This window comes from Pagrus pagrus (assembly GCF_965226575.1).
Source record: "Pagrus pagrus genome assembly, chromosome: 21".
Taxonomy (NCBI): Eukaryota; Metazoa; Chordata; class Actinopteri; order Spariformes; family Sparidae; genus Pagrus; species Pagrus pagrus.
Genome location: NC_140208.1, coordinates 3,940,583 through 3,965,721, shown reverse-complemented (window position 1 = coordinate 3,965,721; position 25,139 = coordinate 3,940,583). Strand labels below are relative to the sequence as shown.

Here is a 25,139-nt window from a genome sequence, read left to right as displayed (position 1 = left end):
TCTCGCTCCCTGGCAGAAAGTGCTGACACAGATTTTTTGTCTGACTGAAATGCCTTCTGACCGCACGACACTGGCTCTTTTCTTCCTCCGAGACACCACCGGCGTAAAGAGCCGGGGCTGCACAAAAGAGACACAGTCTGCGAGCGCTGCTTAGGAGGTGGCATAAATTATAATCATACCATAAACTGGCGCTAAGGTCCGCATTACTCACATTTTCGAGGGTGAGGAAGGAATTTCTTTGTCTGAGCCGTTAATTGGGTTTATACGCTTAAAACCTCTCAATCCTGGTGAACAGATTAATTTTGCTTCACGTTCACAGCGCCGTCTTTGACATCTGTTCAAACATGCACAAGCGCCTTGTCCCTTTTGGCATGCAGCCTTGATCTGTCAGCCTGTGATTGACGGGTCAGCTCTTGCGTTGGTCACTGGTGCAAAGATGCAGAAACATGACAGCGTCTCCAGGCGCATGAAGAACTGGGTTCTACTCCTCCAATTGTGCGTGTCATCAGATGTGATGGCGTTCCCCTCTGGAAGCTTTGGGTGGTGGAGGTGGTTTTCAGTGTATTTTTCAGTGTGGGGAAGCTGTAGTCACTATTTTCTACACGCCTCGTGTAAGTCGACCGCGTTTACAGGCCCTCTTCCGATAGTATTAGTCACGCTCTGACCAATCGGACGCTTCGGGCTTTAAATCTCGGCTGAGTGCTGGAGGGGACGATGATGAGAGTGATCAGCGTTGTCAAGTTGTAGAAGGGGATCAGAAGAAGACGGTCTCTCCCCGGTGGGATGTGTGGGCGGTTAGCTGCAGCCCACAGCTACTGGAGGGGAGCTGTGTCAAATCTGACATGCCGAAACCCACAAACGCCAACACTGACAGCCAGTTGTGATGAAAACCAATTTACAGGCACGATAAATGCTGTTTGAGTTGTGGGGGAGCTGTCCTCCCTGGCTTGATCTTGTTGCTTTAGTCTTTTAGTCATCCTTGTACGGTGGTAGGTAGGCTGGTTTCTCTTTGTGCTCTGTTGGGACTTGTAGTCACAAATCTGCCAAAGATTTAAAGGAGATTAAACACGAGGTTATTTTTCCAAATAGCTGGAATGTACCAGGGACACGATGCAGGTAGGATGCTCATTTAAATTTTTTTCTTAGACATAAAACAGAAGCCCCAGATTTGGATCACCATGTTCAAGATAGATGGATGAAGACTGAGATATGCAGTGCAGGTACTTCTGTCTTGTCTAAAATGAAACACTCAGACAGAATTGGCTGGGAGCTCTTCTGACACACAGGCAAAAAACTCTCACCCACAGAGACCTGGCCTCAATTCCCGGTAGGGCTACATCTGGCTTAGTCATGCATTCCAGCTAACGCTGTTGGGAGTGTAGCGGGAAGCCAGTGAGGGATTGTGCTCTGGACTAGTTACTCAAGCCTGAGCGCAGAGAGGTGGGGTCCGAGACGAACAGCACGAGCATCTAGGATAACCTCAACCTGGCTTCTAGCATTATCATGTTGATTTGGAGGACAATCAACCGACCGGCTAGTGCTTTTTAATCACTGCTGTGTCTTACATCCCGAATATTAAAGGTGCATATGTAAAAATAACTGCTCTTAACTGGGAATTTGGAGCACAGGGGGAGTGTTTGTTTTACCGTTAGCACAGGAGCATCAAAATTGATATTTCCTCACATTAAATTGATACTTTGAGTTATTTATTTGATTGTTTTAAAAAGAAAAGCGCTACAGCAGTGACCATCAACTCGCAGCCCTGCGTGCTACATCTGGCTCACCGAAGCTTCTCATAATTAATAGTTGCCAACTTATAGGCACGTCTAACGTTATCAGTGGAAGAGGCCCAATCGTCCTGAGAGTGATCGCCGTTTAACTTCCGTTCTGTATTGAGCACTGGCTGCCTCCTTTCTTGTTAAACATCTTGTTATGATTATGGATATCCCATGTTTTTTAGGAGTATGTTCACACTGATGTACGCCAATAAAAATAAGATGAATTTTCTAAGAAAGCATAAATATTAAACAATAACAGGCTAATTCTGGCCCTTGAACAATAGCAGTTGTTCTACAGTGTCTTCTGGCTTGTTTGCTTCTAGCTACAACTGAGTCTTATTGTCATGCAGCTCATTTAAGCACGTCTGGCTGGTGGCTTTGAAGCTGGACACATCGGTCAGCTCTGGACTCGTCGGCTCGAGATTGGAGGCTGCTGCTTTGGCTTTGAGCAGAGAAATCACTCTTTCAGAGGGGGAAATATTGGAAGCTTCACATGAAAGAGCTCCAGGAGGCTTTTATACCGTTTGTCAAAAGAAGAGTTCTGTGTTTGTCTCGTCAGTCGAGCTATGAATATATGTTGTCGGGTTAATGAATAAATTGCTTGGCAGAGAATATTTTCCAAAGTCATTCTTCAGAAAATCCCAGCCTTGTACAACTAAAAGCCTTCAATCTAACTACAGACTTCAGCTGCCCATCTTAAAGCAATGTCATTAAGCATAATAGCTTCCAGTGGTCTCTCTAATGGCTCGCAAAGTCCAGAATGTACTAGCCAGCGTCCAACACAGGAAATGAAAGGCACAGAAGTCAGTCTGTGCTAATGTATGGTTTTGAGGAGTCACACCGCGTGAACAGCATGAAAAGGAAATCTGCATTGTAGTCCAGACTGAGCTGTACCACAATTTCCTTCACATTTCTTCCTCGTTTCACTCCGTGCATAATAATAGCAGGGGTAGAAGAAGATATACGGCCCAGCGAAAATGTTGTGAATTAATTTCCTTCCTGTCAAAATTGGGACTCTTTTTTTTTCCTCCACTTCTTTCCAAAACCCAGTCGGATTAAGTCCAGTATGGACAGTTGCGGGCTATAAATCATAATCTATTGGATCCCTGGCCTAACCTCACCTCACCTCAATTTCTCCTCTGCAATTTGTTGTACTGTGTTTGGACTTAATGCAACAAGACCACAACAGCTTGTGGGCGTCTTTTGTAAATGGACTTGTTGAGATATGTAGTGGGGGGAAATGTTTTTCGTAACCATCAACAGTGAATTGCAAATTATTAAGACATTTCATGTTAGGCCTCATTCTGCCAAGTCAGCCGTGGTTTCTTCATCTTCATCGCAGTATTTAGCATAATTAATGTGTGCATGAGATTACAAATACGCAGCAGACGCAGAGGTAAACAGAGACATCCGGCCATCATCTGGGCTTTTCAGGGAGTTCTTTAAAGTGATGCTCCTTTGGGACCATGCATGCACAGGTTTGTTCAAAATCAACTCCTCCCCTCTCATCTCTGCCAGCCGTCATTGACAGCTGGGCCCCGCTAACAGCTGCCTCCCCTCCCCCAAAATCTAATGCATTACAAAACAAAAAGAGTTGCCGGCAAGCAACGGTGCTTTGTAGGAGAGCAAATTGTTGAGTGAGGCCACTGGGAATTCGTGGGTGGTCCCTGATTGGTTTAGAGGTGCAGCTATTCTCCTTATTGATTGATCTGCCAGTTATTTTCTCGATTAATCGTTTGGAAAAAGTCAAAAAATGCCAATTACAGTTTCCCAGAGGCGAAGACAACATATACAACAAGTTAAAAACAAAGATATTCAGTGAGATATTACATGAATCTAATCTCGTCTAATACAGATAAAGACGAGGCGCAAACAGTAAGTGATTCAAACTTCAAATTATTTTCGGTCAGTAGACAAATTGATTAATGGACTAATCATTTTAGCTCACGTCACGCAGGTTCACAAAGCGTGGCTTGATCTTTAAGTTTGATTCATTTCGGGTCAATCCTCTCTGTCCAGGAGGAAATTTGCGAGGATTTGACATTAATTACCTCCGCCAAGGAGATTATGTTCTTAGTCGCTTTGTCAGCAGGATTTCACAAAAACTACTGATCAGATGTTCATGAAACCTGGATGGAGGATGGGTCTCGGCCCAGAATAGACCCCGTTATCTTTATGGTATAAATCTGGATACTTTTCTCACTTGGATTTTCGTTGATTTCCCAGGGAATAATGCATGGATCTTGATGAAAACTCTATATTATATATACATTTATTTATTATATTTAGGTGGCTATGAGTGAGTATGATTTGATGCAGATCCAAATAAAAATCTGATTGTAGTGGATTTAAATATGTTGTCTAGGGGACGGTCTTATTTTCTGATTTTGGCCTATCACAGATATTTTGGTATTTGTGTATTACATTTTTTTAAAGAGATCATAATGCGGAAAAAGATGCTTAAAGTGATTTATAATTATTAAACTCCAAGTCAAGTTTGCTATTTAAGTGCACTGATGTCATTTATAGACAAAGTTTATTGTTAAACTGTTAAATATCCTGCCGGGCTCGACCAAAACTCAATTTTTAGGTAGTAAAAATGTACGATATCGATATATTGCTGCTAAACACACGTATTTGCAACGATCCCTAAAATGTGGTTATCAAACACGACATATAGGTGCAGTAAATCTTACAGTTTAACTCTAAACTTTACTGCCGTTCACATAAACGGAAGAGAAATGTGTCGACGCTTTCTATTTATGACGCTGACGTCAAGAAAACCCACAAGAAGTCCGTGTACCGTGCGAATCCCGAAGGTGCAGCGAGTCATCAGACATTCGGAGGCTGGGTACGGTTTCCAAACCACAGGACGAGAACAGAACAGATCAATAGGGTGCTGCGATCCATCCAAACAGGCAGGGAGAGGAGGTGGAGTAGTTTAGGTATGTCAGAAAGGCACACCTAATGACATTTGGTGCTGACCAAATGAGTTTCTGCCCTCAGCTTGGCCTGCCCGCTCATAAATAAGACCGAAAATGCAGGTCCAATTGTGAAAAGTGAATGTTGACAGTTTCGTTCACGTCTGGGGAAATAAGTGTGTGAATTACAGCAGCATGGATATAAATGTGGTTCCGCTGAAGCAGAGGCCCGATGCAGGAGATTAATCTGTTTCCCAATGAATTATGCATTGCTCCTGTCCTATATTAACATCTATACATCCATGATGTTCACATTAACTCTGTGGAGAACCTTCATTGTCCACTGTGAATTAGCAGCACCTGTCTTGATTTCCTTTCATCTCCTCCTCAGGCAGTTTCCACGTGAGGTGTGTATGCCTTCAGGCTGCAAATGACTTAACTGTGAAAAAGAGGCACTGACAGGTCCCAGGAATGTACTGTACCACTGTTTTTTTTTTTTTTTAATGTAATCAGTCATGTGGAAAGCGAAAAGAAAGGATTTAGGTCTACAACTAAGTTCAGCTTTGTCGTTAAAAATGGGATGTGTGCCTTAGATTCGTGCTGCTGACATGCGTCTCCAGCTTTATAAATATACTTTTCAGACCAGACTCACTGTTATTTTCAGCAACACAATACCACAAAGAACAGAACATATTAGAGTGCATCACAAGGGCAATGATACCTTCAGGGTTGCTATTTGTGGCTATGAATCTGGATCTGAGCGGACGGTATTAAAGGATAGAAGGGAGCGTGGGCAGGAGAGAAAACATCTTAAATTACTCGCTCTTCCAGTTCAGCCCACCACCAGGCTGCTGTCAGGCTGACTGGACTGACGTTTGATTGAAAGCGCAGACGAGACCACGGAGAAAACCGAGACCCAATTAGCGTGTTAGCTGACCACTGACCCCTCTGATGGCCATTTGATGACCGCCAATAAATGTCTCTCAGATTCCAGCCGCCATCGCACCGCGTGGCGATCACGTGGATCGGGCACTGAGCAGCGGTTCACTCCCACAGTCACACAGTACGCACACAAGCACACAGGCATGGTGATAGTCTGAGGATGACATTAAAGGAACGGTTCACCCAAAAAAACTTAAAACAAGTCCCCATCTACTTCAGTTGTTTAGGAGAATGCTGCAACGCTGTTTTGCTGTGAAGCTCCAGAAATGTTTTGTGATACCGTCTGATATTTTCATCTGTGGGTGAACTGCTCCTTTAAGTCGCTCGTACAGATGTTGGCAATCATCCACGCTGTTTTCACTTTAGCAGCGGTGCGTTTTAGTGGCTTTTAATTGAAAGATACTTATCTTGAGTCATTCCATTAATTGACTTTGATTGTTTTCATGTCGCATTGCAATTATTTGTCTTTTGTTATTCTGAGTAATCCAGAGTGTTTGGTTGATGAGGCTGTGCTGAGAAAAATTAATGAGCTACACATGAAAGAAAGGCCATCCTCACTCTGTATAGTCCTGATTAATTTCACTTATACGAAACAGTGTCTTCTTAATACACGCCGTCCTCTCCTGGGTGATAACGTCTGCTGTCTGTTATGCATATCTTCAAGAGGCCATGTGTCTGTATGTGTGTGCAAGATGAAGCCACGTAAACCTGCCAATCAGATAGAAGATAATTAACTGGCAAATACAGGCCGGTTCTCCGGGCGAGGAGATATTATGTAGATGCAAACATGCAGGATCACCTCCAGTCCTTCCTCTTCCCTGAAGGTCACAAGCGACAGATGAGTTTGCCTTTCGTCAGGCCTCATGCCACGCACATTAGCAGGCTGCGCCCGGCCTTGCCAACATCAGCAAAAGAAAAGGGCTAGGTGCTTTTGGCCTCGTGAGATAGTGTGTGCACGGCTGACACATTCTGTCTACGCTGAGTGTACGCAGTGCAAAAACAGGAGACTGTGGGGAGGGATATTTGGAGATGGGATGGAATTAGAAATAGAAAACTAACCAAGTCCATCCAAAGCATGCATATTTAATTAATTAGTCAAGATTTTTGGCCGTGCAGCAGCCAGCGGAGTTTATACTATAGGTCAATTGCAGGTGATATAAAATTACCATCACCATCTGTTTTGGCTACACTGATCAGCAGGAGCTTAAACACATCATCATGAATAAATGTCATATCGGTGCACGCTGACATTGAAAAACTTGGTGGTCTTCTCTTACATCTCCGTTCCCACAAGCGACCAATGAAGTCTCTGAAACTGGTGGGCTGCAGATCAGAATACGAGGTGACCATGTGAGTTGTGGTTGGGTTTCATTACTGAACTTTATAGAGCCAGGCTGCCCAGGAGAGAACGCCTTCATAATGGACCCCTGCCAGGCACTTGGTCCACAAAATAATTGGCAGCGTCCACCACATGTATGTCTGCTGTGTATGTGGGCGGTTGCAGAAGTCATGTGTGTCTCTGAGGTGGTGGTGAGTATCACAGGATGTCTGGATGTCTCTTAACATCTGGACTCAAATCAGTCTTGACCCACTGAACCGCATCAGTTCACTTAATCAGCACGATTGTGTCCAGGTGATCATCCATTTTATTTTTCATCTGTTAGTTTGTTTTTGTTAAAGGTGCAGGATGTAGTTGTGGGGAACAAAATGTAACATGTGTTGTTTCTGTTTTTGTTTGGGGCCGATGGCAGTACTCATTTAAGGGAGGAAAAGTATGGGACACTTGATATGGACAATGATATGGAAAACAGAAGAGCCCAACTGAGATAATGGTTGGCTGACATCATCAATATTTACAAGGGTGAGAATCTATAAGATTTCATTGATACCGCTGCCATTATCAAATCTGCTTATTGCAAGCTGAAGCACCCAGCTGTCAATGATTGGCTAATGTGATAAGTAAAATATGACACACTTATTATTATTATCTGGCCGTGAGCAGCAGTGCAATACGAAGCAGCTGAGCTTCGTATTGACGGCTTACGCTCTGAGTTGCAGTCTGCGGCCGGTGCATCAGTACGCGGGGTTAGATATCATCCCATGCGTCTGCTCCGGAGCCCGGTTAAGTTGGTTCAAGTTAATTTCAGATGAAGACTTTAGTAACTCTGCCAGTTTGTGAAGGAAAGCAACCCAGGAGTACCCCCATGGCTTTACTCCACTTAGAAGCCATGCTAAGCCTATCAACCACTCTGCTGCACTTGATACACAATAGCCTCAGGCAAGGAAGTCCAGCAGTCTATCTGGCTCTGCTGCTCAGAGATACAAACTTACTACAATCCCTCAACAGGCCTCTGGCTAAGTACTGTGTGTCAAGCATTTTAAGAAAATGAATGTAACTGGGATACACACATCGGCAAGAAATTAGAGCAAGTGGGTAGCTTGTGCTAGCTGGTTGTTTAGCTCTTCCCTTGAAGTGGCCAGATCGACCCATCTGAGGGCCGGTTGTGTCACGACAGCGCAGAGCGAAGGAGTTACAATCCCGTGTGAAACCAGCTTCGGGCTGGCGCTGGATCCCTGCGAGGGCTGTGCCAGGACAAGATGTGTGAGGATGTGATGAGAAGTTATCACAGCCATTTTATGCTTTCATTCAGAGGGCTTACAAGGAAGAGGCAAGGCATTCACACCTCCTTAAGTGTCTGTTTTTTCTTTGACAACAGCGAATCACACTGGATGCAGTGATGATCATTCGGTGCAGAAGTGTCCTTGATTTTAAATAATGAGATTGTTTTCTCCTTTTTGTGCCCAGTGAGTGTAAGACATTTGATTGAATACCTTCATTTGGGAATAATGAAGGTATTATGACTGACTCATGGTTAGGTAATAAAACAGGACCCAGCTCGAGGTCCTAATCATGTCAGCTGATATTGTGTTGTAGTTAGCGAGCATGTTTTCATCTTCAGAAGCAGAAACTGGTTGATGCAGTAGGATTGGAGCTTTAGGGGCTTCTGCAATAGGGGTGAACAATATGGCGCTGAAATAATACCATGATATTTCAGGGTATTTTTGCGAGGATGACAAAATACTGAAACATATTTTTTGCTTAGAGCTCACAGTAGCTGGTGAGCATTTCATCGTGGGATTTTTGGCTTTCTTTGTACTCAACTGGGTGCTTTTCTGCTTGAGGTGGTGAAATACATTTGTTTTATTGCACCAGTGTTCTTGTACTTGCTAGATATTACTTTGGTTTGTTGTACCTCTGATCCTTTGTAACCAAACCACTCTCACACTTCTGAGGTTAACCTTTTCACCATGTGGCTTGGAGCAATACTTTTGATTATTTTTGTCTCATTAAAAATTATACTATTGAGATCTAGACACAAAAACCCCTTGGTTAGTGTTCGGAAGAAGAAGATTTTGGCTCAAAATAACTGTTTTAGTCGACACAAACGCAGCTGGAAATTGTCAAGATGTCTCCTTAAAAATATCTAGTGATGCTACGCTAACAAATGTTGCAACGCTGTAGTCCTTCGTCAAAAATATCCTGTAGTTTCACGCCTACAAATGACAAAAACACAGACTTGAACTGTGGTCAAACCAGACCAGTAATACCAAATTTCACCACTAGGTGTGTCATGAAACTTAGCTGCTCCAAAGAGGAACATAAAGAGAGCCCTTGAATGAAAGTGTAGCAGCACTACAGTCCATCGGGACAACTGCGACACGTTGTGTTTTCATTTTCAACAACAGTTCAGCTTAACCCATCTTCTAAAGCTTAACATCAAAATAAAAAATTAAATAAGACTTCAGCTGTGTACAACTGGAGACCTGTTCCTGATAAAGTTTCACAATGAAAGCCTTGTTAAGATATTAAGGGTTCCTTTCCACTGAAACGCCAGAGGGCTTTTAATTTGAAATGGATACAGGAAGTTTGTATTAACAGTGTAACTGCAGTAACTTTCAGGGCAAACAGGAGCAGCTGCTTTCCTTCTCAGGTCACACCACACTAACCGACCTCCAGGAGTCACTTCTACAGTGACGAGGATACGATCCCTCGCAGGCTTCCCACTGATGAACAGTGCCAATTATTTGTTAAAACCTGCAGTGATTGGTGAGGATTTCGTGCCCTGTGTGTACTTTAACTGTTAATCAGTGTCAAATTAAGCTTAATTACATTTACTTTGATTTAGCGTTGTAAAACAATATACCAAGACATCAGGGGCAATATACTTCTTCAAGGCATTGTGTTTCACTTGAGATCCCGTTTTGCATGCAACTTAACTTCACAGAGATTATCATTTATTCACCCTGTAGCTCTGTTGTCTCTGTTGCAGCGAATAAAATATGAGATGCAGCTATAAAATACCACAAGGCAAAGGAAGTATTCAAAGAATTTAATTTCAGCGCTGGCCCCGGAGTAGACACACCAGCTGATTTTAAATACACCCATCTCAATGCAAATGTGCACCTGTGCCAACGTTGATTACCTGCCATTACTGGCCTCCTGCAGGATGACCTTCTCCCTCCCTCGTGTCATGACTCTACTTGCCCCTTTAAGCTGCCTGTCAAACATCGAACCATTCTTCTTCCCGAGGCTCCGGTCTATTTGTTCGAGCGGGATCAAGGCGCCGGAGGCATACAAATGGGAGCCTCGGAGAGGATTTATGCAAAAAAAAAAAAAAATGAATTTACTGTGTATTCTGCAGGCTGGATGATGGGCATGTCCGTGTCATATGTCAGCAGCGAAGATGAGAGGCTATTATTTAGATTAGGTTTAGATGTATCAATTTGTTAATAGGAGTCCTGGCACCTCTGCTCGGTGTGTCAGTGCAGATGGTGCAGCAGCACTTCCAAATGGCCAGCAGGTGTAGCAGTGAGGTCTGTGAATGAAGAGGCAGGATGAGGAAGAGGAGTGGAAGCAGCAGTCAGTGGGATTAATCGAACTGTCTCATCTCACCATCCCTCTCTCAGCGCTTGACCTTTCACATCATCGTCCAGCTTCATTTGTTGTTGAAATGGGGAAGTTTGAGGAGAGTTATTGAGCGTAGGATAGTTCCCAAACATTACAGTTAGGAATTTGCTGAGCGGCTCATCCCTCCTCCAGCATCCTTCCCTGTTTCTACCTGCTCTGTGGCAAAAGACTCGGGAGAGATTTATGCTTCACATTCACTGCTGCTCATCCATACGCCCTTGTGTCATTGTTCAGAGCAACGACCGAACACTTTCACAACATATTAAAATCAAGAGCTCGCCTGCCGATGTCATTTTCGGTGTCTGCGGGGGGAAAAAACGCCTTTTCATTAATCACTAACAAATGCCTGCTCCCGCACCGTCTGCCGTTGGAGAGATTACGAAAGAAGACATGCAGCTGAACTTTAAAAAAAACTATGGTCATGCAGCTCCGAGCGACTAAACGGGTTTTGTGCATTTAGATGATTTATTTCCCTTCTCGGTCTGGCGAGGGGAATTTTCTACACCTGCCTACACTGGCTCACAGTTGTTCATCCCATTATTTGGTCTTGCCCAGACATCCCCTAAAACAAACAGGGGGAAATAAATTACGTCCTCTTTCATTTGGCTCTCATTGCCTCTGATAAAAGTTGACACACTGTTTCGGTCGCTTCCTTTTGAATAGATTCGAACGAGAGGGTGAGAGAGGTCCGAGCTGGTGCAAACTGGGCATAGATCTGTTAATGAGAGCGTTTGCCAGTTGGCCTGTGTAGGAGGACTTCTGTTTCCCCACAGGGACACGACACAACCAAAGCACACAATAATTCACTTGGCTTTATGTGAGCCGTGACTGTTTGCTGGAGAATAAACACATTAAGCCCAACTTTGCCCAAACAGTGTGGCCTTAAACAGAGGGCGATGAAGTTTCAACCCAAAATACCCCAAAGTTTTAGTTTCATTAACTACTTTTCAAGGAGCTAAAAGGTCTGTTGTTCTCTGTGTTTTCACTAAAACTGGGTATCGTCACTGATTTTCCAAATTGATTTGAGTCCGATTTACAAGGTCCAAATTCGATTTGAGTCAATATCGATTCATATTTCAGTTACATTAGTTGAGCGGATGCTGTAAATTGTACGAAGAACCCTCTAATTCTATTTACATTAAGATTCAATTAAACCATTTCAGAGATTTGTGCTTAAAATGTGATGAAGCAGAAATGAATGGGATAATATGATTTTAGCGTCAAATTATATAAGATCTTGTCGTGAAAGATCAAGAGAGGAATGACAGATGCAGGCTTTAGTATTTCAACAAAGGGAAATAATAAAAAAAGAATATTCCCTGTTTCAAACACAAAACAAAAGGAGAGGCGAAGCATTACTCTTTGGTTTATTGGTCTGCAATAACAGTATAAGTTTCAACAAAGACGGATGATTAACAAAGTATTTTGGCTAATATTTATATCTATTATCAACGATACTTGTCCTGATACTCGTCCCCCAGGCAATTATCATCACATAAAGTACAACATCTTTTATTCCCTTCCAGACCTTTATATCTTCCTGTTATTAGAAACTCTGAGACTGAGCAAACCGCTTATTCTCACGAAGTAGATACTTTACGAACTTGAACGCCTCTTCAGATTCACAATATAGATCACATGATGACATACTCCAGAGTTCATAATGCCACATCTGCAAAAACTGATCTTTTAACTTCTGCTCGACTGTGAATTTCTCGCCATTTAATACTGTGACATCTCTGAGCCGACCATGTTTGTTCTGACCCTGGTCCATGCAGTAGAGACACGCTGAGTTCCTCCAAAGCTTCCAGGGAAAAGTTCCTGGGGTGGAAACGCTGCTGAGGAGGACACCCACACTTGTTGGCCCTCGTTCTGTAACATTACTTCGAAAGGTCAGCAAAGAGATGAAATTATATTTATGTGAACGTGTCACTTTGGAAACCTAAAACCTGTGCCAAATGGTGTCTTTGCTCTTTAGCATTGAACTCTCGAGGCTTGAGGTCGCAGATGCCGTGCTGACATGAAGCCTACAGCTCACGTGTCAATGGAGAGCAGATGAGTAACATTCGGTCTGAGCAGCATTCAACACTGTGGAGTTGCAAAGCAGAAGCAGCTATCGCAGACGTCCCATTCATTTTCTGCAGAGACAATATCAGGTAACTGCCAGTTTGAGCAATCTGGAGGTTTGGATGGACATAAAAACTTTTCTGGTTGAATCAAATCAAAAGTCTGTGCACAGAAAAATATCAAGATAGAAGCCAACTACAAGTCCAAAGCTGCATTTTGGTCCAAACGATCCAATCACTGAGCTGAAATCAGTTAATTTTCAGATTCTAGGTACATTTTGTATGAATCCGCTAACTGTGACATGATCCCAGTTGAATTTAATCCATCTTTAATCCAAGCTTTTGTGTTACGCAGCATTTAGAGCCATGATGACAGAAGTATAAAGCTACGGTATCGTTTAATTATCCAGGAGATGCTTAAGTTTGAATTTTGAGGGATAGTGATGATATCGTCTAAACAATCCTCTGGTAGCGTTCGAGCAGAAGTTCTCATAATCTTTTTATACAGAACACATTTGTTTGGTTTGACATTTTGAAATCTTCTACCTTCCTCTTGTATTTTTTATGTGACACAACTCTAAAGTGTGATTTGAAACATACCTCGTGCTCCACGTAGGAATAAAAAGGCTGAGGAGCTTTTAGGCGGCAACCTCGTCCACCGTGGGATCATCGGTGACTGATCGGACCCTTATATGGTGCATCGTGATACAGATATCACCACCTTCCCCTGCAAAGCAATGAGTGCAGGGGCATTAATCTAGATTAATAAATAATCTAGCGAGGGCCAGGAGTGAAACTTTGTTACCAGCGACCTTAAGTGGTTTCTGCATCGCCCTGTGCGACTCTCACCTTGTGAGCCGGAGCCTGACACTTCCCCTTATTGATATCAGTGTGATTTATGGAGCCGTGCTCCCCCGGTCATCCTCAACCTGCAGATGGGCGTGTGATTTATCCCGGCCTGATGCTGCAGGGCGTCTGCTGCTGGAAAAATGAGGGAGGAGGCTCCAGCTTGAGTGTGTTTCCCCCCTTTTGAGCGAGAATATGTTGTCTGCCGTGTTTAGAGATGCACCACTGCAGCAGGATTTTGTTTTAATGAACAGGTCCATCTGCCGCTCTGCTCACCCTTTAGGAAGACGGTGTGTAGAAGCAAGTGAAGGAAATCAATGGATTGAGGATGACTCAGCTTCATTTCGACCACTGTGTTAAGATACTCTGACACAATGCTTTATCTGAGACTGTTTTATTTGACTAAAGGAGCAGATCATCCAAAACATGACATTTCATTCATCATCTCCTCAACACCATGTCGATGGAAAGTCGGGTGAAGTTTCGTAGTCCACAAAACATTTCCGCAGCTTCACAGCAGAACAGAGTCGCAGCACTGAGACTTTAAAATGTAAAAAGAAACAGATGATAAAAAAGAAGATAAAATGGCTTCATCCTAGAGCTGCCATGGTAGTCGGTGATCCAGTGTTACATAACTTGCTTTTATATGCGATACGTAGTCGGACGACGGACGCTACGATTACATTTCACTTAAAACGTGAAGGGAGCACGGAGGATTTGTTCTCAAAGCGAAAATCAAAAGCGCCTATTTGGCAACATCAATTAGTAAAAAGGAGTTGGTGGTGTGCAGCCTGTCGCCTGCAGCGCTTCATCTAACAGCTCCTTCTTGTTCCATGTCTCCCACAGACTGAATAAAACTCCCTGACACACTTCAAACTGATCCACTGTCAACAAATGTATATAAAGAAAGTTGTTTTGTAGACACATTTTTGACTAACACACAAAACTCACTGCGCTCAGCACTGTTCCTTTAATATCTGACATCACTGCCTCCCAGTCGGACCCACCCAGTTCTGCCGTAACTGCTCCGAGAAATGGTCGTACCTCCGGGCGAGGTCCATTCGTCACTCTAAAGCTGTTGATGCTTCATTGTGCTTCGGCCTCGCAGGGACTCTCCTTTCACCAGCGATATTGAGCTGTATTTCTTTCATGGGTGACCAATATAATAAGACAGATTCTTATTATATCTTTTAGAGAAATTAGATTTTACCCTGAAACGTCCCTGTAGTCATTCACCATCATTGGGCATATTGCCTTGTTCAAAAAGCCCAATTTCCTCCATCTCAATCTGTGTTATAATCACAGTAAGAGCACTCCCAGGGGGAAACGTGTCCTCTCTAATTTTATGATTGTGTCTGCGTGGTTTCCTCTCTGAGTTTTAATTTGAAGGCCAGGGGTAACATGAGATAAATCCTATTGGACGCCCTGCAACACTGGCCTTTGCCATGGCTGGCCCCATTAAAGGGTACTTTATTGATTGTAAATAAGCTCTATAATTAATGGAGGGCCGCGGCGGTTCTCAATCCGGACTTAAGACTCCGACGGGGGACGTCTGCACCTGCTGCCAGCTGGATTTCTTTTATGTTTAAAAAATTTAGATGGAGCTTAGTGATTAAAATTTTAATTCATTCTACAAGAGCTGCATGAGGAGACCTAGGCTAATCCTCTAATATCCTCAACATCATGCCGTGATGAAGCAATTCTTCGAGCGCGGTTTGAAGCTAAACCAACAGATTTTAATGACTAATGCAGCTTAAATGCAGGTATCTGTCTGGCTCAAAAGGCACGTTTGAGGCTGTTAATTCACAAACGAAACCGAGCCGTGTCCGCGTTTCATTTTTCATCAGAACAAACGAGCGCGCTGCTTTTTTTTTCGGGGTGACCAGATGAAAGCTGCTCATCACGCAGGGCCTGGTGAATGTGCCTTTAAGTGGTTTTTAACACACTGGAGGAGCATTATGCCCGAGCTGTGGAAGAGCCTGAGATGGGCTGCATCCGCTTACGCACATTAGCTGTGAGAGCATGCTGCTTCTTGGCTTCCCTTCACAAAGGCCGGTACACAGGGTCAGAGAGAGTGGGAATGAGAGATGTGTGTGCTTACACCCTCAGATGAAACATTGCTTCAGCTGTGTATACGGGTACATTTTCTGTGTGCGTGGCTGTCTTCTCTATGGCGACCTGCGAGTCTGTATGTGTGTGTGTGCCTACTCAGTATCCTGTCCTCTAAGATTTCATACATTGATTGCCTCCTCTAGAAACAGACAGCAACATCTCTCCCTATTTTCTGCTCTGGCAGTTAGTAAACGGCTACAGCCTTGCCTGGTTAGCTCCCTGCTATACATATTCAAACAGATTTATCGGGCTAGACTGTGAAGGCCTCCGTATTTCATCCCCAGGCTTTTCAGCAAGGGCAAGGCAATATATGGATATTATATCATCGTGGTATGAGACTATGTATTTTGACTATCTTTGTATTGTGATGTGACGTAAGTGTTGTCTTCCCCTGGTTTTAAAGGCTGCATTACAGTAAAGTGATTTCTGAACTTACCAGACTGTTCTTCTTCTTCTGATGATACTTGCCTTTACCCGCTGAGTCTTCGTCTCCACATTACTGATGATTATTGATCAAAAATCTCATCTCATCCCAGCTGTGTTCATTCTCACACCAGGCCGCCAAATCCAGTTGAGCTGAGCCCTGTCGCCCGCGGTGGCTCCCGCTGTGATCCGAGGTCTCGGTCCCGACAAACTGTAGGGCCACTGGCTCCACAGCTAACTGAGCCCTGAGCTAAATAGCTAGCAAAAGCTAGCTGCAGCAAAGCATAGCTAGCCAAGAGCAGCAGCTTTCGGCTCCTTTACACCTCCACCTAAACATTTTATGTTATTTATCATTTATCACAATGAGTCACGCTTCTCTGCCTGAGAGTTTCTGACGTTACAAATCTTTAACCCTCGCTCCGTACCGAATACTAACACTGTCTTTGTGCTTTCTACCTGTTGGCAAAATGTTGACTCACTCCTCTAACTCACTCTAATCACCATATTCTGACATAAAATCTACCTCTGCACAGACCCAAATATGTACTACTGAGTGCTCGAATAAGAAAAATATGATTTATTCAGAAACATCGGTGTTAAATTTGGTAAAAGAAAAATCTTGGAAAGCTCCTAAAAAGCATAAAATGTAAGTGCCTGATACCTGTGGACACGCTACTCTCAGCTGCACTGTGGAGAGCTGAAGCTACAAAATGTACTGAGAGACTTTTTAAGATTTTGATTTAGTATTAAAATCACAGAATGCCTTCTGGCCTCCAGGCTAACCAGACCAGACATAATAAGCTACTCCCCGCTCATATTTTATGCTGAGGTGAAGTCGCGGTGAGCTGCGTGGATACTTTTGTAGGCGCCCCTGCACGGCCCTGCATGTATCATCGGAGATGAGCGCGCATGCCGATAGACATGACCTGCCGCAACCTTACGCTCTCTTACCACTGTCGACATCTCGTCACGGTGCACGATTCATACCAATGAACAGACTTCAGGCAGAATGAAGAGAGCCTCTGCTCATCACTGGAGTGTTTATTTCACAGTATGTTCTTCTTCGTTGATGGTAATTAAAAGTGTGAAAAATCCTTGGATTGTGAAAAAATCTGGACTATTCCAGTCAGTCCACACCACAATGTAGCCTTTTGTAGCTTGTGTGTCACCGCTCAGCCGCCTTGAACGAGCTCTGCTGCTTTTGATGTGACTAATGCTTTTCATCTCTCCCTCTGGTAGGTGTAGGGATCACTCGTGTCACCGTATCATGAAGCAGCTGCAATGATCGCTGTGATTAAGCTGGCTTTAACTCGTTCTCTCCCACAGCTGAGGTGCTAGTCAGTCCAATTGAAGTTGACTGAGGGGCTGAGAGCTTTATCGCTCATCATAGATACATTTACAGTCGAGATCATTTAAGAGGTGACGCAACAGAAGAAGGGGGGGGAAATAAAGTAGTGAGGATTCTTAAACAACCATAAGAGGACGCCTAACTCGTTTTAGCAAGGTCTGCCTGACTCTAAATAATAGAAACAAACCAAAATAAATAAATGAAACGATCTGACCTGCCCTACTGTTACCTGTCTGAGTCTATTCGCAGCAGCATCTCTGCTCTTAGTGTTTCTAAACATAGGAGGTCTGGGAAAAACTAAACGTGGCCCAGTCCTCAGGTACAACCCTCACTCCAAACATGTTGTATTTGTGTTGTATTCAATAAGATCTGGGTCGAAAATGATCTGCACATCATTGCAGTCCATCTTAACAGTGTCCCAACTTTTTATCACTTATTACCATCTTGATCAGAGCTGGACTGGGTGCCTCAGTCCTTTGTTAAGGCGAGACGAGCAGCCGTGTCGCTGCTTTGTTCTGTGATTATAAAACCCTACATATCATTTTTTTGCCCCTTTTTTTGGCAAATGTAATCCAGCAAAATGGGCAAAATTCCCCTAAATTGGAGAATCGTCATGTCTTTTGTGGGCACGTTTGCCTGTAGCATCAGTTAACTCCACTAAGTTGCCGAGACAATCGTATCAGGTGCTGATAACACGTTTATAATAGACGGCCCTGTAGGAGGCTTACAGTTTCAGACACTCTTCATTTCACCAGAGAGTAGTTGTATCGGGATCTGGGCCAAATGTTACAGAGACAAATGTCAGGCTCATTTTTTATTTAGGGAAGGCTGTCACGATGGCAGGGTGACACTGCTCTGCATGGCGAACGAGGTCAAAAATATTCATATGTATTGTCAGCGACCCCTATGAATCAGAGCGGCTGAGACGTGCTTTATGTGAGCGGGAGGAATTATCAAACTGAGCTGGTAAGTCTGAGCCTACATCAGAAGATAAAACACTGCCATAACCCTCATCTGCATCGGCCTTGATGGGGACATTTACTGGCACTGTTATCGACTGGGGGGGGGGAGAGAGAGGGATGGTAACTGCTGTCAAAAGTGTTATTGGATGCACAATCATATCAGACATCAGGATCCTCTGTCACTGCCTCTGATAGCCAGATATTACTTCTCCAGCTCACCAGTCAGTGGCAAGAAAGAAATGTAGTTATTGTAGGAAGGTCGTTAAATCGGACAGAAATCAGGATATCGTTTTAATTGTAATGATACTAGATGTACTTTCTTCCGAACGGCATGTCCTAAAGGAGTCGAGTCATTATATTTTGAAGGCTTAAAAGAGTGATGCCGAGATTAGACGTAATGATATGAGCCTGATAATGGCTCGATCAGACAGATGTGGAGTGTCGGAAAACCAGAATGATTGTCTAGCTGGACGATTGCTGGTTTTCACCCTTGTGGTGCCTCGTAGAGGAAGACAGTTGACTTTTTTGTCTGTCAGAGGGCCGTAGCATCAACTACAGATTGTTGTATGTGTGCATCCACATTCGCAAAGTCGGATCTTGAGAGAGTTTGACAACTTCTATCTCGGTGAACCTGTAGTTGTGAAAGACGGCAGGCAATGATTGGTTAACCATTGATCGTATGAAATATGGTCTCAGCTTCCGGATCTGAAAAGTGAAGCCAAGGCGGAAGTGCCTTAAACCTGAAACCAGAAAAACCCTACTTCTTACTTGATTTATGACCTCAGTAAACAGTTTCCTGATGTGTTTGTAGCCTCAATCTGTAGTTTCAAGTCTTCTTCAATACAGCATGATGTTCATTTTATTAATTATGGTCCCGTTTAGAGTAAAATAAACGAAGAACAGGGTGTTTCACAGCGTGGGCGTGGCAAGTCTGGTTATTGACAAGTCGATGGCTGTAATGATGTCCTTACCTGAGTCGAGTAGCGCATGTACTAAAGATTCAGCGACATAATGACCCCTCCATCTTTGTTAGGCTCCTACGCCTGCTTCAATTCATGTGCACTCTACACACAAGGTAGCGTGTTTCCTGTCAGCACTCTGCAAAACAAGAAAACATACACATTTAGAAAAAATCGTAATGGTCACTGATGGGCAAAAAAAAAGTATCGGCACACACCTTCTTTCAAAACAAATAACAAACACAGCTGGAGGCATCTCCGAAAAGCATCTGAAGTGATTTGAGTCTGGGCCTGGTCTCATTTTGGCAGCTACAGTAGCTCCTCTCTTCTTTTCCCCCCCTGGTATATTTGTTGTTGCTTAAATTGACTTCTCCTTCAGTTCTTTCTCTTTTTCTCCACACTTGAGCTAAACTCCAAATTGGCAACTGCCAGGACCGCACTCCGTTTTCAATCTTGTTGAGACCTTCTGCAGACGACTTAATACTACAAAAGGGCCAGACAGACAGAGCCTGATGAAATCAAACAAAAAAAAATGTGCTCTGGGGCTGGAGTTCAAAGGTTCAACCTCATCACAGTTTAGGGTAGTCTTAGACCTGCCTCTGCTAATCCATCTGGGCTGTGACCTTCAGATTCACTCTCAAAAAAACACTACATTCATCAGTAGAGCCAAAGATGTGTGCTTCATGACTCAGTTTCATGATCCCACCTGACCATAATATCATCTTTTGCCTCATTGTCATCCCCATGTCCCCAGTGACCCTTGCAGTGTCTGTAGTCTAATGATCCTGGAAGCCTTTCAGACCCCTCACAAGGTCACGAGGGGATTGGGAAAAACATTGGTTAAGCATGGTTTTTACGTGGGGGAGGGGAGACGAGGGCTTTTTGAGAGCTTTTCCATGTCCTCCTCTTTGAGGTTTTTTTTTTTTTTTTTTAATTGTTTGGGTCCAAAGCTGGCTCCTCAGCTGGAGCTCGTCTGTGGGGCTTTGCTGAGTCACTCCCATCTAATGGAGAACATCTGCTGCCGTGCTTTTTAGCTACTCACAGCAGAGATATGTGTATGGAGGGTGGGGGGGGGGCCGAGGGGAGGAATTAGCAGGATGAAGCAAGCTGCTGTCAAGAAATGAAGATGATCTTATGGTTTATGGTGCTATCTGTCAGCTGTGCAGCTCCTTTTTAGTACTGAAAGCCCGTCCTCCGTCACCAGTAGTTTTATGATACTGTGCAGTACATTGTTTATATTATCCGTGCCAAGCGTCTGCTCTGCATACTGTGTATTGGATGTGGCCTTGACCTGCTGAAGGTGAAGGAAATGTCTCTTTGCAAAAATGTGTGTTCATTCACCACAAACTCAGAATGGGCGAACTGGCCTCGAACTAATTTCACGATCTATTTAATTGCAAATTAGGATCTTTGAAATGTCTTGTAGACTAAAGCCAGACTTGAAATAGACTTTGAATTACTCTTTTTTTGGACCATTAAACTCAATATTGCATTAAAGATAGTTCTTCTTTGTCACAAGCTCCTCATCTGCCTCGTTGCGAGCTAGAGTCATATATCTCATCAACGTATTGCTGGCTTATTATGAATTCAGCAGTTGGGACAGGAACAACAAAAGACTGTGAACGTTGTGGAGTGATCCAAAAACATTCAACAGGTAAACAGGTTTATTGGTGACAGGTGGCAGTATCATTGTTGGGTATGAAAGGGGCATCCTTGAAAGGCTCAGTTCACAAGCAAGGTTTTGTCGTCCTACAATGCTTCTTATGAATGTCGGTAAACAGCGTTTATTTAAAGGCGATTCTGTTAACCCAGTTAATATATATATCTAGATAACAAGGATACAGTAATGAAGAACTGGTCTGCGGTGGTTCAGCAGACGGAGCGGGTTGCCCGTTATCTGCAGGGGTTGTGGTTCAATCCCTGTCTCCTCCAGGTCACGTCAAAGTGACCCTGAGGTCCTCAATCACCCCAATCGCTACCTATGCCAACAACCAAAAACCAAAAAAACAACAGTTTTCACCTCCACAATTCTATTTAATATTATTATTTCATAGAGAGTAGAAGTTAATTGTATTCTGAGTTGATTCTTGGACCCAAGTAATGATTTCCCGCATTTCAGAGTCCCATTTAAGGTTCTTCTGTCGTCCTTGGCTTTGACATTCTTGTTTATTGTGTTGCTCTGATATATCTAATAAAGCCTTTTTAACTCTTGAATCATATTGTTAACAGTGTCGGCAGGATCTCACAGCAGACAGTTGGTTACACTCCAAGTGCTCCCAGAAACATTAATATTTATTCTCTCTTCTTTCCCCAACAGATTTTTTCTGTAGTCTAGTCCGGTGCATCTGCTGCAGTCATGTTTAGGAACAGCTTGAAGATGTTGCTGACGGGAGGGAAGGCCAACCGCAAGAGTCGCAGCAGTGGTGAGTGTGTTTTCTGATGCCAGCCACAAACAATGACGCATCTGCCTGTCAGCGCACAGAAGGTGGCCACTCGTTCGCCGAGTGTATTTTTAGGAAGCAGGAACACGCTGCTCAGCAGATGAAATGTATTTTTGATCCATTTAAAGCTGTTTTATGCTTAAAAATAGATGCAAACCAGCTCATCAGTTCTGCTGCTTGAATAGCTTTACCTCCTGTTGTGAGCTCCATGCTTTGGTCATGCTGTACTCTGGAGTTTTTTCCTTTTTGATTTCTGAGCCGCCCTCGATTGTTCGGCCCTGCTCGGGAGCACAAACATCACGTTACGGTTCCCAGCTCGACCGAGCTCTCTCCACATCGATCCGGTAGCTCTGTAGCACCTGCTTAATGTCGCTGTCACTGTTGTTTCATCGCTGGAGGTTTGAGTTTTTGCTTCTCACTGTTTAATGATGGTTATCCTTTGCTGTGCCATCAGAGCTGTAATAAAAGCAAAGTGTTAATCTGCTTTTTAAAGCAAGCTCAACAGTTCCTGCAGTCGTTTTCACGGTAAAAGCTTCCCACCAGAGAGCCACTTTCTGCTGGTTGGGTGAACGTCAGTCCTCCCCACAGATCAAGTTTCAAGGTCAATCCTTAAATGTGTTTTTATCCTGAATATTAGTGCAGGTACCTCTCGCCCTAATGAACAGGGCATCTGAAGGTCTTGAACAGGCCTTCTAGATATTTTTTTCTCGCCTGCTGCAGATATTAACATTAGATCGCCTCCTGTGCAGATTTATTGATATTTTAGCTTTTGAAATCAAATATTTGCTGTCATAAAATCTAGTGGTTGGTTCGTTTGCATTCAAACCACAAATTAACTGCTCCAGGAGTTGGTTGTAAACGACTCTATAAAAGCTTTCCCTGCTTGTTTCGTCTCCATCTGAGTGCGACTGTCACCCCTGGTTTCTAAACAACTGCTCCAAAAGAGCCAGTTGTGACTGCTACCTGAAAATGTGGCTGTTGTGACCGTGCCTGAGGCTGTCATATAACACCGGGTCAATTTCACTGGAAGTGTTCATCCATTACCTGCTGCGTATTCACCGGATCCGGCTCATGTTAATTGATTGATTAAATTAATAGCAATCATTGTTGTACAGCTGGGAATCCCTGACAGAGGTTTTATATACAGTAGATGTCAATACATTTGTGTACCTTATTGTCCCAATTAAGTATTATTGGCATGATCAAGTATTGAATTTAAGTTTATGTGGTATTTAAAAGGTCTTAAATTGAAGTTAACATGGTGAGCGCTGCATGCAGTCAGCCTAATCAGAAACCTTTTCTCCGTGTGGTTCACAGACCAACCTGTACGTCCCCCTTTTCCCCCTCAGTCAGGTGAAATAACTATTAATATGCTGTAACTGTGTTGCGGAGCCACATGAAAACCTTTTGTTCCTTCACATGCATTACTGTCACTCAGTCCTCATAAAGCTCCCGCTCAGAGGAACGGGCCCTTTGATGTGGCAGATAATCCCAGCCACAAGCAACACTTGGGAGAGCTCGGAGTGTTCATTTCGTAACGGCACAGTCGCTCTTATTTGAATCTAATAAGTTTCGGGTTATTGCCAAGCCAATGGAACGACCTCCTCCCTCTTAACCGCCTCCCCAGGGTTTCCAGGGTCTTTATTATGGTGTGAAAATGTGCCTTCTCGAGGCTTTCGTCCAGCCAAAAACTTGATTTGCACAGATGAATTAATTTTGTACAGCTTGAAATATCCGACAGCATATTATATCGCCATCTCTTCCCTCGACCGCACTCCGACAGTGAATGTGTTCGGCGGAAAGCTCAAGGTGTCGGGTTAAAGACGTTCAATAGATCAACTTTTCCACAGTGTACAGTTTTTAAATGTTATGAAATTCATTTTCAGACTTCGGGAGGCCAGGCTTCCTTTCAGAGCTAAATTTGACATTTGACTTTGCGGTTGTTATCAGTCTTACTCAATTTAAGTCAACTACAATGATCTTGTTATCTGTCAGCTGCTGACTATTACAAGAACGCTCGTGAACTTGTGACGGAGCCCTGCTGGATAAAAACTTGCCGCTCTAAAGCTATTATATTTGTCAGGGGAATCACATTATTCTCACAGCTGACTTGCATTTTATAAACATTTTGGGCGAAAATGTGACACAAAAGATGAAATTGTAATTAAATTCTTTACACAACCTTCTCCCACCTCTTTATATCTTTATATAAAAGGAAACTCTGGGAGATCATCCACTTATTGTTGGTGTTTTTTTATTGCGATCCACAGTTATCTTCTCGTCCTTTCTGTGGCCCTGAAGGTCAAAACATTACGGGAACAACTTTCTGTAATCTGAACTGTTGTTGTGTTTTGACCTTCAGGGCCACCATACATCCTTATTTTGTACTGTTTTTAATTAAGTTTATGCCGCAAAAGATTACACACAGTATATACACATGAGATCTTGTGATTAATCCACACTTATTGTGTTGTGTTTCACTGCGAGGCTTCAGGGCCGCGAACAGAACCGACCTCCCCTCTGCTGTCGGTGTGTTTGTGTGTTTATGTGTGAGGTGGAGAGGAGAGCGAGCAGCAGAGCTTGACTGGAGTAACCTCCAGTGTTTTGATATCTGTTGCAGTCACTTTGCAGGAAATCCACTCCTCTGAGCACACGACAGTGTGGCTCCCGCACTGAAACATCTGTATCCAGTTCAACACACGCACACACACGCTGCCACCAACGCCAATGTATTTTTGAGGATAGAAATGCAACGGTTAGTTGATTGTTTAACTATTTTGTTAAAAGATTTGTGATTTTGAGCCGTTTTTTAAGAAAAAAACATCCAAACTTGAGTTGTGGACAACATAAAACACTTTAAGTTGTCTTCTTGAGCTTTGGAAAACAGCTTTTTTCACCATTTTCTAATGTTTTATAGACTAACAACTAATTGTTAAGTGAGAAAATAATTGCCAGATTGATTGATAGTCTCAGCCCAAATTTTGGAGAAGACTAAACACAATTTTGACGAGACGTTTTCAGTCTTTTATAGACCAGACAACTAATCAGTTCAATCAATCAATCGAGACAATGGTAATGAAAATAATCAGTAGTTGCAGCCTTATCAGAGGATGAAACTCAGAAATACTGTTACAACATTATTTATATAGAGCCTTTTTAAGCACAGGTTAAGAGGTGCTTTACAACAACATCAGTACAGACAAAAAGAAAACACAAAGCACAAACAAGAAAAAAACATTCATAAATATGTACAAACACAAAGACAGAAAGCACACAGAGAAACACCCGTGAAATGACAGAAACGCCTCCTCAAAAAATGAGTTTTTAAGTAGTTGACAGCAGTCAACAGTGTGTGTATACGCAGACATGTTT

At 43.2% G+C, this 25,139-nt stretch overlaps 1 protein-coding gene across 7 annotated transcripts in view; it reads left to right on the top strand.

Moving 5' to 3' along the window:
- The window catches only part of tanc2b (tetratricopeptide repeat, ankyrin repeat and coiled-coil containing 2b), a gene marked incomplete at its 5' end in the record, with an annotated part of 160,030 nt that overhangs the window by 18,398 nt on the left and 116,493 nt on the right, over nt 1–25,139 (top strand). For all 7 annotated transcript variants that reach the window (XM_084341343.1, XM_084341341.1, XM_084341345.1 and 4 more), the window contains one exon: nt 21,644–21,749. In XM_084341343.1, coding sequence (XP_084197469.1) covers nt 21,683–21,749 — 67 coding nt within the window. The remainder of the gene's footprint in view (nt 1–21,643; nt 21,750–25,139) is intronic.